The following is a 13,794-nucleotide window of genomic DNA, read 5'->3' as shown; positions in this document are numbered from 1 at the left end:
TAAGGGTTACAATGCACTTTATTTTCAATGACAAAAATACATCCACATATAAAGGAAGACACAACAAATGCCTTTACAACATAGGATACACAAGGATAACAAATTGTAAAGACTATTGGTAGGCAAATATATGAAACAAAAATGAAGAAGGAAGCATTTTTTAAACATGGCCTATCACTGACAGCACATACCACATTGACAAACAAGAGCGCCGCATGACGGAGCAATATACGCCCGATTCGTGTGCCATTGGAGATGATACACTGATGATTGATGTATTTGTTTTGGAAATAAGCAATATACCCCCATACCACTTTGACGCAGGATAAAAAGTTGTTTAAAAGTTTCGGATGAATACAATTTGAATTAGAGTCCGGACAAAGTGGCGCCGTTGAAAATGCACTAATTGACCCTATGACCTAGTTCTTGACCCGACATGACCCATATTCGAACTTGACCTAGATATCAACTAGATGCAACTACTGACCAAGTTTGGTAAAGATCGGATGAATACAATTTGAATAAGAGTCCGGACAAAGTGGCGCTGTTGAAAATGGACTAATTGACCCTATGACCTAGTTTTTTACCTGGCATGACCCATATTCGAACTTGGCCTAGATATCAACTAGATGCAACTACTGACCAAGTTTGGTGAAGATAAGATTTATACAATTTGAATTAGAGTCCGGACAAAGTAAAATGCACTAATTGACCCTTTGACCTAGTTTTTGACCCAGCATGACCCATATTCGGACTTGACCTAGATATCAACTAGATGCAACTACTGACCAAGTTTGGTGAAGATCGGATGAATACAATTTGAATTAGAGTCCGGACAAAGTGGCGCCGTTGAAAATGCACTAATTGACCCTATGACCTAGTTTTTGACCCGGCATGACCCATATTCGAACTTGGCCTATATATCAACTAGATGCAACTGCTGACCAAGTTTGGTGAAGATCGGATGAATACAATTTGAAATAGAGTCCGGACAAAGTGGCCCCTTTGAAAATGCACTTATTGACCCTATGACCTAGTTTTTGACCCGGCATGACCCATATTCGAACTTGGCCTAGATATCAACTAGATGCAACTGCTGACCAAGTTTGGTGAAGATCGGATGAATACAATTTGAATTAGAGTCCGGACAAAGTGATGCCTTCCGCCCGCCCGCCCGCCCGCCAAGGGGTTTCACATAATACGTCCCGTATTTTATACGGGCGTATAAAAAGCAGTTTGACAATAAGGGCAGTATTTTGGCATTGCATGTCTAAACTGTTGCTTACATGTTAATATTTGTGCCAAGGCATTTAATAATCCTTCAGTATTCAATTAAGATGTATTTTGAGAAAATCCAAGATGGCTTGTAGGTCAGAAATCTAAAATCTTATCAATGCAAAAATTGTGTCACTATTTTACAGGATTTTAGAGTTTCTTTTAACATTTAACATTATCGCATGTACCCCAATAGTTTGAAATGTACACATCTGAAAAACATGATGACATGTGTGAGAAAGTCCAAAATAACAAGATTGTATGGATCAATGCTTAATCTAAATCACATGAAAATGTATGCATTGACATTTCATACCATTTTAACTAGAATAAGTTCTCAAGTATTGCAATACTACTCTGTAAGAGAATGACAATGTTACACAATTAAATACTTATGTAAAAATAATCACAATAAATACATATAACTACAACCTTGAACTAAATACACAACAAAACAAAAACAACCTAATTGCATAATATGACTAGCCTCCACTATCTCCCTAGACTACTTCTGAACACAAAACACTGCATCTTCATCCTACCTAAAGCCGGTAACAAAAAATGGTATGGGAAAAAATAAAAACATTTCTAATGATCAATGGCCTAGTTTAAAGCATAGCAACCAGTTCATTGCCATACAACGGCATACATATGTATGTTGTAATATCTAAGTAAAGTTTAGAAAATTTTTTTTTTGTTATTTACAATATACATAGAGATTCTGTCAAAAGAACTGAGACATTCAACAAAAAGTATGATTAATGTTAAATGCAAAATATGTAAAGGCATGGTTTATATTGGGAATCAACATTTTGCAATAACCAGTCATTTAGCTCTGATCGTAATATGTAAGTAACAAGAATTATGTAAGATATTGAAATCAACCCAGTTAATTTATTTCTGAGACCTAATAGTCACAAATATACACTGAATGCTACAGAAATCTGAAAGTAAATGTCTCTATACATATGCAACACTTAAAATTTGTTTTTACAATATATATCTCAATATATTGAAAATACATGATGCTCTTTCACAAATGGCAGTGCAGAATACCAAGAGACATAAAAGGTCTACATGTATATTTGATTAAAATAATTTTCCAAGTATTTATTAAATGGTTTCTTATGTCTCGTTTGATTTATAATATATTTTTTTAAATTGCAAAAAGTTGCTATAAGAAGGTGCAAGAAAATTAGTAGCAGTAGCAAAATTGTAGCAGTATATAGATCCATGTACACTATTGATAACGCTAGTGGGATTTTAGCTCAGCATGCACTACCATCCCTGTATCAATAATGTGCATCAATAAGACCACTGCTACAATTTTGCTACTACTAATTTATTGTGAAATTTATTGTTAGCTTTCATGACCCTTCTACTGCAGGGATGTAAAAACACATGTATGAGAAGGTGTTCACAAGACCTTGACACATAAAATGTGTGCCAGGCCCCTTGATTTATGAGAAAACTCCACTGTACAAGATGTACTAAAGGAAAAAATCTGGACAACTGCGGGCATATGGTACATTATAACACTGTACAATTGTCTTTATTATATGGTGATACCAATTAAAGGTATTTTCTAAGAGATATCACATTCATGATAGTCTGCATTGAAATACAATTGAAGCAAACAGAATTACTTATTATCAATAAACATTAAGTTGTGCCAACATAACAAACAAGGGAGAAAATTGCTTTAAAAGGCTGTGCATTGCCATTTTATGAGTTACATCCCGTCCATGAAAATACATTTTTATATTTTAATGTTTATTTTTTTACAAATGACAAAGTTGGATAAAAACGAGAGCTGCCAAAAAAGTGTGCTAGACTTTTTTCACTTTGATCGTAAAATGTATGGTTTTTGTCAGTCAGTGAGATTATCAAATTACAGATCTACATGTCATAGAAGCAAGCTACTCAACTGTTTTAAATTGTAATTATTATAAACAAATTAACATACTTTCATACTTTGCACCAGATATTTACTTGGACTAAAGTCTTATCGACTTTGACCCATGAACAATTGTACAGCCCGCATTATTGCTTTATCGACTTTGACCCATGAACAATTGTACAGCCCGCATTATTGCTTTATACTAAGAGTTTTGTCTGCAAGAACTGTAGCTGATAGAAGAAGCTCAGTGCCTTATGGTGCTGCATTAGACTGATACAAGGTTGAGAGCCTTGCTGCATTAGACTGATACAAGGTTGAGAGCCTTGCTGCAGTAGACTGATACAAGGTTGAGAGCCTTGCTGCAGTAGATTGATACAAGGTTGAAGGCCTTGCTGCAGTAGACTGATACAAGGTTGAGAGCCTTGCTGCAGTAGACTGATACAAGGTTGAGAGCCTTGCTGCAGTAGACTGATACAAGGTTGAGAGCCTTGCTGCAGTAGACTGATACAAGGTTGAGAGCCTTGCTGCAGTAGACTGATACAATGTTGAGAGCCTTGCTGCAGTAGACTGATACAAGGTTGAGAGCCTTGCTGCAGTAGACTGATACAATGTTGAGAGCCTTGCTGCAGTAGACTGATACAAGGTTGAGAGCCTTGCTGCAGTAGACTGATACAAGGTTGAGAGCCTTGCTGCAGTAGACTGATACAAGGTTGAGAGCCTTGCTGCAGTAGACTGATACAAGGTTGAGAGCCTTGCTGCAGTAGACTGATACAATGTTGAGAGCCTTGCTGCAGTAGACTGATACAAGGTTGAGAGCCTTGCTGCAGTAGACTGATACAAGGTTGAGAGCCTTGCTGCAGTAGACTGATACAAGGTTGAGAGCCTTGCTGCAGTAGACTGATACAAGGTTGAGAGCCTTGCTGCAGTAGACTGATACAAGGTTGAGAGCCTTGCTGCAGTAGACTGATACAAGGTTGAGAGCCTTGCTGCAATAGACTGATACAAGGTTGAGAGCCTTGCTGCAGTAGACTGATACAATGTTGAGAGCCTTGCTGCAATAGACTGATACAAGGTTGAGAGCCTTACTGCAGTAGACTGATACACGGTTGAAAGCCTTGCTGCAGTAGACTGATACAAGGTTGAGAGCCTTGCTGCAGTAGACTGATACAAGGTTGAGAGCCTTGCTGAAGTAGACTGATAAAAGGTTGAGAGCCTTGCTGCAGTAGACTGATACAAGGTTGAGAGCCTTGCTGCAGTAGACTGATACAATGTTGAGAGCCTTGCTGCAGTAGACTGATAAGGTTGAGAGCCTTGCTGCAGTAGACTGATACAATGTTGAGAGCCTTGCTTCAGTAGACTGATACAAGGTTGAGAGCCTTGCTGCAATAAACTGATACAAGGTTGAGAGCCTTGCTGCAATAGACTGATACAAGGTTGAGAGCCTTGCTGCAGTAGACTGATACAAGGTTGAGAGCCTTGCTGAAGTAGACTGATACAAGGTTGAGAGCCTTACTGCAGTAGACTGATACACGGTTGAGAGCCTTGCTGCAGTAGATTGATACAAGGTTGAAGGCCTTGCTGCAGTAGACTGATACAAGGTTGAGAGCCTTGCTGCAGTAGACTGATACAAGGTTGACAGCCTTGATGCAGTAGACTGATACAAGGTTGAGAGCCTTGCTGCAATAAACTGATACAAGGTTGAGAGCCTTGCTGCAGTAGACTGATACAAGGTTGAGAGCCTTGCTGCAGTAGACTGATACAAGGTTGAGAGCCTTGCTGCAGTAGACTGATACAATGTTGAGAGCCTTGCTGCAGTAGACTGATACAAGGTTGAGAGCCTTGCTGCAGTAGACTGATACAAGGTTGAGAGCCTTGCTGCAGTAGACTGATACAAGGTTGAGAGCGTTGCTGCAGTAGACTGAAACAAGGTTGAGAGCCTTGCTGCAGAAGACTGATACAAGGTTGAGAGCCTTGCTGCAGTAGACTGATACAAGGTCGAGAGCCTTGCTGCAGAAGACTGATACAAGGTTGACAGCCTTGCTGCAGTAGACTGATAAAAGGTTGAGAGCCTTGCTGCAGTAGACTGATACAAGGTTGAGAGCCTTGCTGCATTAGACTGATACAAGGTTGAGAGCCTTGCTGCATTAGACTGATACAAGGTTGAGAGCCTTGCTGCAGTAGACTGATACAAGGTTGAGAGCCTTGCTGCAGTAGACTGATACAAGGTTGAGAGCCTTGCTGCAGTAGACTGATACAAGGTTGAGAGCCTTGCTGCAGTAGACTGATACAAGGTTGAGAGCCTTGCTGCAGAAGACTGATACAAGGTCGAGAGCCTTGCGGTGAAAAGGATTGGAAAACTGTATAACCACATCAGACTATGACCAGGGCACAAAGTAACAGTATTTTGATAGCCTTGGGCTCGGACTACATGTTTTTGCCACAGACAGTTCTTTGAAAAAACATTCACAATGTAAACATTTAAATAATTAAAATATAAAAGTAAGTTAAAATATAATATGTATATTGACTAGGCTATGTAATAAACATTTAAATATATATCCTTCAATTTAATATGGTTTAGCACTAAAAAAGCACTAAAATAAACAACTTTCACCGTCTAATGTAGACATTTTCTACTTGGATTTTAGCTTCACTCTCTAAGGCTGAGTCAGCCCGTTAAAAATATATCTTAAATTAATTAACAAATTAAACATTGTTTACAAAACTACAAAAATGAACATTCTGGATAAAACAAGGTTTTGGCAAGAAATTGAAACACACTTTCCTTAGTTAAAACATCTGTATACTGTATACAAACAAATAAAAACATACAGGATTTCATTTTTAAGTACAATAATTCAATACTTAGTACAGGTCAAATAATTAAAACAATTTAGGTTAGAGTTATAGAAAAGTTTGTATCCATTATACAATAATACATAAGGACACAAACTTCAAGTTAATTAAAAAAAAATACAATATACATTTTTGCTACATTACAATATACAATAACAATGCAGGCAAAGACATAACAATCATTTTAAAAAAGGATTATGTAAACACAATATTAATTCATAGTAATACAGTTTGTGGTGAACTGTTACTGATTGCAATGTTAGAATATTTCAATTGTTACAGATTTATGGATGCATAATGATACTGACAGCTTTAAAGGTACTGTCAACCGCGATTGACGAAAAAAGAAAAGTTAAAAAATACCGTATTTTTTTACAATTATTAAAATTGATTAAAACATAGTGACTGGTATATTGCATTACTTGAAAAAAGTTGTTAAGTTTTCATATTTTCAGTTTATTTGGTAATAAATTTTACTGGGTATGTCTACCAGGTAACTACCAGTTAACTATAAATAACGCAAGTAGATTGATCATCAGCGTCATGTGGTAAACCCAGGAATGCAAATTGTGCATGCCTAGTGAATTGAATATATTTAATACATAAAAATAAAATTTAATATATATCAATCTACTTGCTTTATTTATAGTGTGTATATTGTTATGTCACCTATTTTCGCAATGAACTTTCGATTTCCCATCGTGAAATGTTATGACCGAATTTACTCAAAATATGAACTTTTTTTCAAGTAATGTAATATACCAGTCGTGATATTTTAATCAATATAAACTATTAATTGTAAAAAATACGGTATTTTAACACTTTTCTTTTTTCGTCAATCGTGGTTGACAGTCCCTTTAATGTACTTAATCAGCTTTTCAACAACATGTCAACAGTGTTGTTATCACATTATCACATTTTTTTTAAAGAACATCAGCAGACTTGTTAATAGATCTTGATATTTGCACAGTCTCTTACAAACACAGATAATCAATAGCCTTAAGACAGCTTATTGAATAATTCCATTACCAAAACAAGTTAAGGTCAATTATTCACTGGCTACCTTATATTTGATAGCTAATTTTCTGCATCATTAGATGGAAAAGCAACATTTGCATGTAGGACAAAAGATGGCACTTATGGAAGACAAAAATATCTACTGTGACTAAAACAAAGAAATAAGCTGAATAAATGTTCATGTAAGTTTTAACAGCAATAAAATAGCATGTCCAACTATCCAGCAAATCCAGCTATAGCAGAACCAGACCAAACTCAAACCCAGATGATATTGTGCTTGAAAATAAATACCAGGGTACATGATGCACAGCTCATAAGCATATTCAACTAATATGATAAACACTAACTCTAACAAAACATATGTCTAAATTTAAAGGAAATATTTCATTATCAAAATCCTACAGGTAAATTTGAAATTTACATAACACTTAACATGAAATTGACAAGATTCTATATCAACAAGGGCTGTTTGTAAAACATGCATGCCCCCCATATGGGCTCTCCGTTGAAGTGAGAGCCATTGTGTGAATATGTTTTTTGTCACTGTGACCTTGACCTTTGACCTAGTGACCTGAAAATCAATAGGGGTCATCTGCCAGTCATGATCAATGTACCTATGAAGTTTCATGATCCTAGCCATAAGAACTCTTGAGTTATCATCCAGACACCATTTTACTATTTCGGGTCACCATAACCTTGAACTTTGACCTAGTGACCTGAAAATCAATAGGGGTCATCTGCGAGTCATGATCATTCTACCTATCAAGTTTCATGATCCTAGGAATAAGCGTTCTTCAGTTATCATCCTGAAACCATTTTACTATTTCGGGTCATCGTGACCTTGACCTTTGACCTAGTGACCTGAAAATCAATAGGGGTCATCTGCGAGTCATGATCAATCTACCTATTAAGTTTCATGATCAAGGGCCTAAGCGTTCTTGAGTTATCATCTGGAAACCATTTTACTATTTCGGGTCACTGTGACCTTGACCTTTGACCTAGTGACCTGAAAATCAATAGGGGTCATCTGCGAGTCCTGATCAATCTACCTATCAAGTTTCATGATCCTAGGCCTAAGTGTTCTTGAGTTATCATCCGGAAACCATTTTACTATTTCGGGTCATCGTGACCTTGACCTTTGACCTAGTGACCTGAAAATCAATAGGGGTCATCTGCGAGTCATGATCAATCTACCTATTAAGTTTCATGATCAAGGGCCTAAGCGTTCTTGAGTTATCATCTGGAAACCATTTTACTATTTCGGGTCAATGTGACCTTGACCTTTGACCTAGTGACCTCAAAATCAATAGGGGTCATCTGCGAGTCATGATCAATGTGCCTATGAAGTTTCATGATCCTAGGCCCAAGCGTTCTTGAGTTATCGTCTGACAACCACCTGGTGGACGGACCGACCAACCGACAGACCGACCGACAGACCGACATGAGCAAAGCAATATACCCCCTCTTCTTCGAAGGGGGGCATAATAAGTGATATCATTGTATGCTTGTGACATGTAACAACAACAACAATAAATATGTACATATACAGGTACATAATTGTTCAGCAAAATAAAATCCATTTGTTCAGAAAACAATTAAACAATTTTTTTCAGTATCATATTTAAATATACATTTTGAATACGAATTTCTCCGTACAAAGTACAGAACATGTGTATTTTTCCAATGCTCTTCTTAGAATTTTACATATTTCGTGTTAAATTTACATACAAAATAAAATGATGTTGCATTTCTGGGAAAAAAGTTTTGATTTTTGGTATATTATTCTATATGTAAGTCACAGGTTAGGCACAGATTGAAGCACTTAATTCATATTTCTCTTAATTGTTCTTCAAGGTCAGCTATATTATCATCTTTAGAAAATATCCAATTATACAATATATAATAATAATATAGATGACAATCAGGCTGTAGTTTTATGGTATATCAACAGAGAATCTGGGCTCTGTATCTGTAGAATAAACTTTCATTTTCTCTTCGGAAAGGTGTGGTGTTTCTGCCTTCATGCGCCAGTGGTAGACTATTTCCTGGTCTGAGGGGCAAGTCTTCCTGAACGTTGTGCTGGTGTAGGCTCGCCCCATGTAGCGCCAGATTGCCTTCATGGATGACGGAATCTCAAAATCCTTCAGTGCCTTACAAGCCACTCGAATATGCTGGAGTTTAGGCAAGACTAGGCAATCCAGATTGGAGATGGTCTCCCCACAGAGGTACGGCATACCAGCCTTCTCCAAGAACGCATCCAGAGACCCTAGCTCCTTCAACAAGCTCTCTGGACTATTCTTCACTTGCTTTATGAAGAAGGAAAACTTGGAGAAAAAGTTCAGACATACAGCATTGGCCTCAAAATTATCATAACGCAAATCAGGGTAAGGAAAGTTTTTGTCCAAATATTGGACAATCTCATCATTATCTGACAGGATCTCATCGCCATGTTTCAGCACAGGCAGGCGATTGGCCAGTTTCTTGAACTCCTCCGGGGGGCGGGACATGCTGATGGTGATCACGTCATAGGTTAGCTCCCCCTCTCGGGCCTTCAGATCTAGTATCATGTACACCATCTGGCAGAACGGACAGGCACCGTAGTTCAACCCATTCTCACCAGACTTCACATACAGCTGTACATAGTTGGTGGGCACACCACTGCCTCCATTGGTATCCCCCATCATTGATTATACTGATAACGGTAATTGCAAACTTAATGAAGAGAAGATACTGTTACAATAGATCAACAAGTGTCTGGTTACAGTATATCCAATGTGCAATTTAACTCCTGTCTCTTCAGTTTCAAGTATATGCTTGTATCTTGGAAGAAAAACCAGGATATAAAGAGCGCACAGAAGTGTTACTAGGACTGACAAGCCCAAATGCAGAAAGGTAGATGACTCTTAACATCCACAGCAAAGGAAGAGAACTGCATGTTAACCCTCAAACCTGAAGAGACAGGAAAACAAGAGTTAACAGCGCAAGCAGACAGGACACACGTTTATGTTAAATATTCCATAAACAGCACCAGAATAACCAGGCTTTATTTTAATTTTATTTTTTTAAACAAACTTATATACCTGCATACATGTACTTTTTTTTTATCTAAATGTAAGGTTTTTATGAATAAATACTTCAAGGTATATTGTTGTCTTCTTAAGCATTTTTGCTGTTTTGAGCATTTAAAAAAATATTGAAGGGTTTGTTAGTTACCTAACAAGTCACGCAAATAAAAGTACTAATTTTCATTATTCAAACATGAAAAACACAGTATGTCCAAGAAAACAGTTAAATCTTTTCCAAGCCATCATATTTTAGAAAATACCAGACAGTTAACTAGGGATGATAGTTATCCACTACCTTTTATATTTAACAAGCCAGTTTTATTCTAGTGATTCATCAAGATATTAAAGCTAATGAGATATAACCATTTAAAACATTGCCAATTTAGCCCAAAGGGGCGTTTTACATATTTTGAGAATTGCTAGTGATATTAGTGAACAGTTATGTACCTGAGGGAAATAAAATGACATTCTTAATACATAATGTTGATGGCTTGTGACCTAAATTTCTCATTCATGTTTTGTAAACAGGATTCAAAAGAACAACATTTCTATCTCACTAAGCATGCTGGAGCCAACTCCCATCAGCTAAATGGGTTTGAAGTGCTTCATACATGTGCACATTAAAAGTTGAGAAACCCAGCCTACTCTAGATTAACATTCAAGTGCACCCAAATTTGGGTGTTGACACAGTTGATTAGTCATTGCAAAGACCTCTTGGGTGTAAATAAATTATCATATGCAAATTATCTTAATTCAGTTATCCTGTACTCTGCTGATTACATCTGCATGAACTCCACCAGACTCTTTAACACGATGGCAACAACTACAACTAGACCTGTTGTCTCACTTTAATGAAAAAATACTGCATAAATGTCCACTTATAATTTCCTGCAATTTGACTTCACAAAAATGTCTTTCTTAAGTTATGCATAAATAAACAAAGGGTATTCTGTCACTGCACTGCTGCAAATGTTTTCCCTATGCCTATGGTACTGTGATATAAGTTAAATAAAGTTATATAAATACTCCTTACATATCTAGAAGACACATATTTTATTTTCAATGGTGACACACCTTTGAACAACTTAAACTAAAGCTCATGAAACCAATACCATATAATAGCCAGGGGGGGGGGGGGGGGGGGGTTAATGTAAAGAATATCTCTTGTTTAAAAATATAAGAATAGTGAAATGTATTACTTTCCAGAAAGTATGAAAAACTCCATTAACACAATGTGTTTGTGAAACATTATGTCCCCCCCCCATATATTTGACCTTTGACCTTGAAGGATGACCTTGATTTCTCACCACTCAAAATGTGCAGCTCCATGAGATACAAAATCATGCATGCCAAATATCAAGTTGCTATCTTCAATATTGCAAAAGTTATGGCCAATGTTAAAGTTTGACGCAAACAAACAAACCAACAAACAGACAGGGCAAAAACAATATGTCCCCCAGTATAGACTGTGGGACATAAAAAAACACTTTTAAAGGAAAAAATCTGCCAGCCTTAGATGGCTTACTTGAATTGTCAGCTTATAGATGATCTTAATCTCTGCAAACTTCACAAATAATTACTGTCCACAAGGTGCAGTAATCTTGTAAGTATTTAAGTCCTGGACTTAATTGAACTCGTCAGAAAAATTGAACAAGGTACTTAACCAGAATTTTCACCGGCCATTAGGGCCAGTATTCTAGTTTGTTTTATTGGCCCTCATACATTTAAACTTGCATGATCCGACAGAGGTCCCACAAACTTTCGCACAGACTGTGAGACAGTTATCTCCATAAATATTTCAGTAGACATACACACAGAAATGGAATAGTCAACAAGAGCTGTCTCCATAGGATGACATTTGCTCCCCAAAAACGCTTTGATAGAAGTTATGAGCATTTTGAAATCTAAACGCTGACCCTAAGTTCAAGGTCAATTTCAAAGGGGACAAAATTTGTACGCGTATGGGGTGCCTTGTCCATATACACATGCATACCAAATATGAAGGTTACATCTAAAGCAACATATAAGTAATGAGCATTTTTCGAAACCTAAACGCAAAGTGTGACGGACAGACAGACATCAGACGGACAGTGCAATCACTGTATGCCCTCCCTCGGAGGCATAAAAATGTAAACTAACAGATGACAGGCTGGATTAAGAGGCAATACAACAATTTAATTTAAAGATTACTTCAAATCTTATCAATACTAATTTATTAAGATATATCTTTTGTTCTTAACAAAACCAAGCTATTATTTTATAATTGTAATCTGCACATAAGGATTCTACTTGTGTGTTTTCAACTGCTTAAATGTACTTTTTTTAGATGAATTAGTTGCCATTACCAGACAAAACATATTGAATATATAAACCTATACCTTGATGTAATATCCAAGAGTGCTTTCCATGAAGTGAACAATATCTGTATCCACAGGTTTACCAGCCAGACAACCAAACTAGCTCTCATACAATACTGGTGTACATTATCTGTCAAAAACCCGCTGCTCTTTACAGTTAACAGCTTTTGGTATTTGCCCAAAGTTTAATAAACACTTCAACATTGTAGGCCATATAAATATATCCACCTGTATAAAAGTTATCCAGCAAGGAGCAATACACACTATCTTATTTAAACATTTGAATACTTTTCTGTTGAATATTCAGTAGTCTAATTTCTGTGATGGATAAGACATAATGACCAACACTGAGTGGACATCTTTACAGCATGTAAACATCTCAAGTCCCTCATACAAGCCAATTCAAACAACAAAACTTGGCAATTAGAAAATTTATTGCTACAAAATAAAAATGAAGCATGCAACATTTCTGTGCTATTTTTTTGTTTCCAAAACAGAGGCAACATTACACTAGACTTAACCTGTGTCAAATTAATTTAAACTTGCATAAGAACAATACTTTGAAAAAATATAATACAAACAAGGGCTGTTTGTTAAACATGCATGCCCCCCATATGGGCTGTCCGTTGTAGTGGCAGCCATTGTGTGAATACGTTTTTTGTCACTGTGACCTTGACCTTTGACCTCGTGACCTGAAAATCAATAGGGGTCATCTGCGAGTATGTACCTATGAAGTGTCATTATCCTAGGCAAAAGCGTTCTTGAGTTATCATCCGAAAATAATTTTACTATTTCGGGTCACCGTGACCTTGACCTTTGACCTTGTGACCTCAAAATCAATAGGGGTCATCTGCGAGTCATGATCAATCTACCTATGAAGTTTCATGATCCTAGGCATATGCGTTCTTGAGTTATCATCCGAAAACCATTTTACTATTTCGGGTCACCGTGACCTTGACCTTTGACCTAGTGACCTCAAAATCAATAGGGGTCATCTGCGAGTCATGATCAATCTACCCAGAACACTGTATTATGTGAATTGGGAATAAGATATCAAACTGGGAATGGACATCATTTTGGTGATTTTCTCAAACAAAACTATTCATTTCATGATCTACATACATTTTTGTAATATATTATCTATAATTTAAGCTTAATAAGAAATTTTCCATGACTTTTTCATTAACAGTGATTGAATTTGTATCATTTAAAGTGTATTTTTAAACCGTGTCCATGCCGCGCAGTTTCATTTCATGAGGATTTTTTTTTTTTATTAATAAAAAATCCAGTTTTTAAGTAAAATCAATTTAAATGATGCTATTAT

At 36.6% G+C, this 13,794-nt stretch overlaps 2 protein-coding genes across 4 annotated transcripts; both read right to left on the bottom strand.

The window, feature by feature from the left end:
• On the bottom strand, window positions 1-6,161 carry LOC127831528 (uncharacterized). The gene is made up of 7 exons (XM_052356512.1): window positions 6,153-6,161; window positions 5,335-5,550; window positions 4,873-5,070; window positions 4,774-4,806; window positions 4,576-4,674; window positions 4,380-4,445; window positions 1-4,148 (listed from the first exon to the last, which is right to left on the bottom strand). Exons 1-7 carry the CDS (start codon window positions 6,159-6,161, stop codon window positions 3,474-3,476), a joined length of 1,296 nt encoding a protein of 431 aa, XP_052212472.1. The 3' UTR covers window positions 1-3,473.
• On the bottom strand, window positions 5,334-12,642 carry LOC127832392 (chloride intracellular channel protein 2-like). Of its 3 annotated transcripts, none has more exons than XR_008026822.1 (3): window positions 12,492-12,642; window positions 8,040-9,997; window positions 5,334-7,888 (listed from the first exon to the last, which is right to left on the bottom strand). XR_008026822.1 is itself a non-coding variant. In XM_052357859.1 (2 exons), exon 2 carries the CDS (start codon window positions 9,730-9,732, stop codon window positions 8,983-8,985), a length of 750 nt encoding a protein of 249 aa, XP_052213819.1. In that variant the 5' UTR covers window positions 9,733-9,997; window positions 12,492-12,642; the 3' UTR covers window positions 5,334-8,982. The 3 variants fall into 3 exon arrangements, 1 of the variants encoding a protein (XP_052213819.1); XR_008026823.1 differs by having other exon boundaries at window positions 8,185-9,997; XM_052357859.1 differs by having other exon boundaries at window positions 5,334-9,997.
• Window positions 12,643-13,794: the final 1,152 nt, after the last annotated feature.

Source organism: Dreissena polymorpha, chromosome 5 (assembly GCF_020536995.1).
Source record: "Dreissena polymorpha isolate Duluth1 chromosome 5, UMN_Dpol_1.0, whole genome shotgun sequence".
Taxonomy (NCBI): domain Eukaryota; kingdom Metazoa; phylum Mollusca; class Bivalvia; order Myida; family Dreissenidae; genus Dreissena; species Dreissena polymorpha.
The sequence above is the reverse complement of the archived record's forward strand: the minus strand, read 5'-3'. Positions and strand labels throughout refer to the sequence as shown.

What these genes read in the sequence shown, in the direction of transcription:
- LOC127831528 (XM_052356512.1), bottom strand. An exon ending in ACTGCAGCAAGGCTCTCAAC is followed by an intron (nt 4,675 to 4,773) that starts CTTGTATCAGTC and finishes AAGGCTCTCAAC; the next exon opens with CTTGTATCAGTCTACTTCAG. An exon ending in ACTGCAGCAAGGCTCTCAAC is followed by an intron (nt 4,149 to 4,379) that starts CTTTTATCAGTC and finishes AAGGCTCTCAAC; the next exon opens with CTTGTATCAGTCTACTGCAG.
- LOC127832392 (XM_052357859.1), bottom strand. Translation starts at nt 9,732, where the DNA reads ATGATGGGGGATACCAATGGAGGCAGTGGTGTGCCCACCAACTATGTA.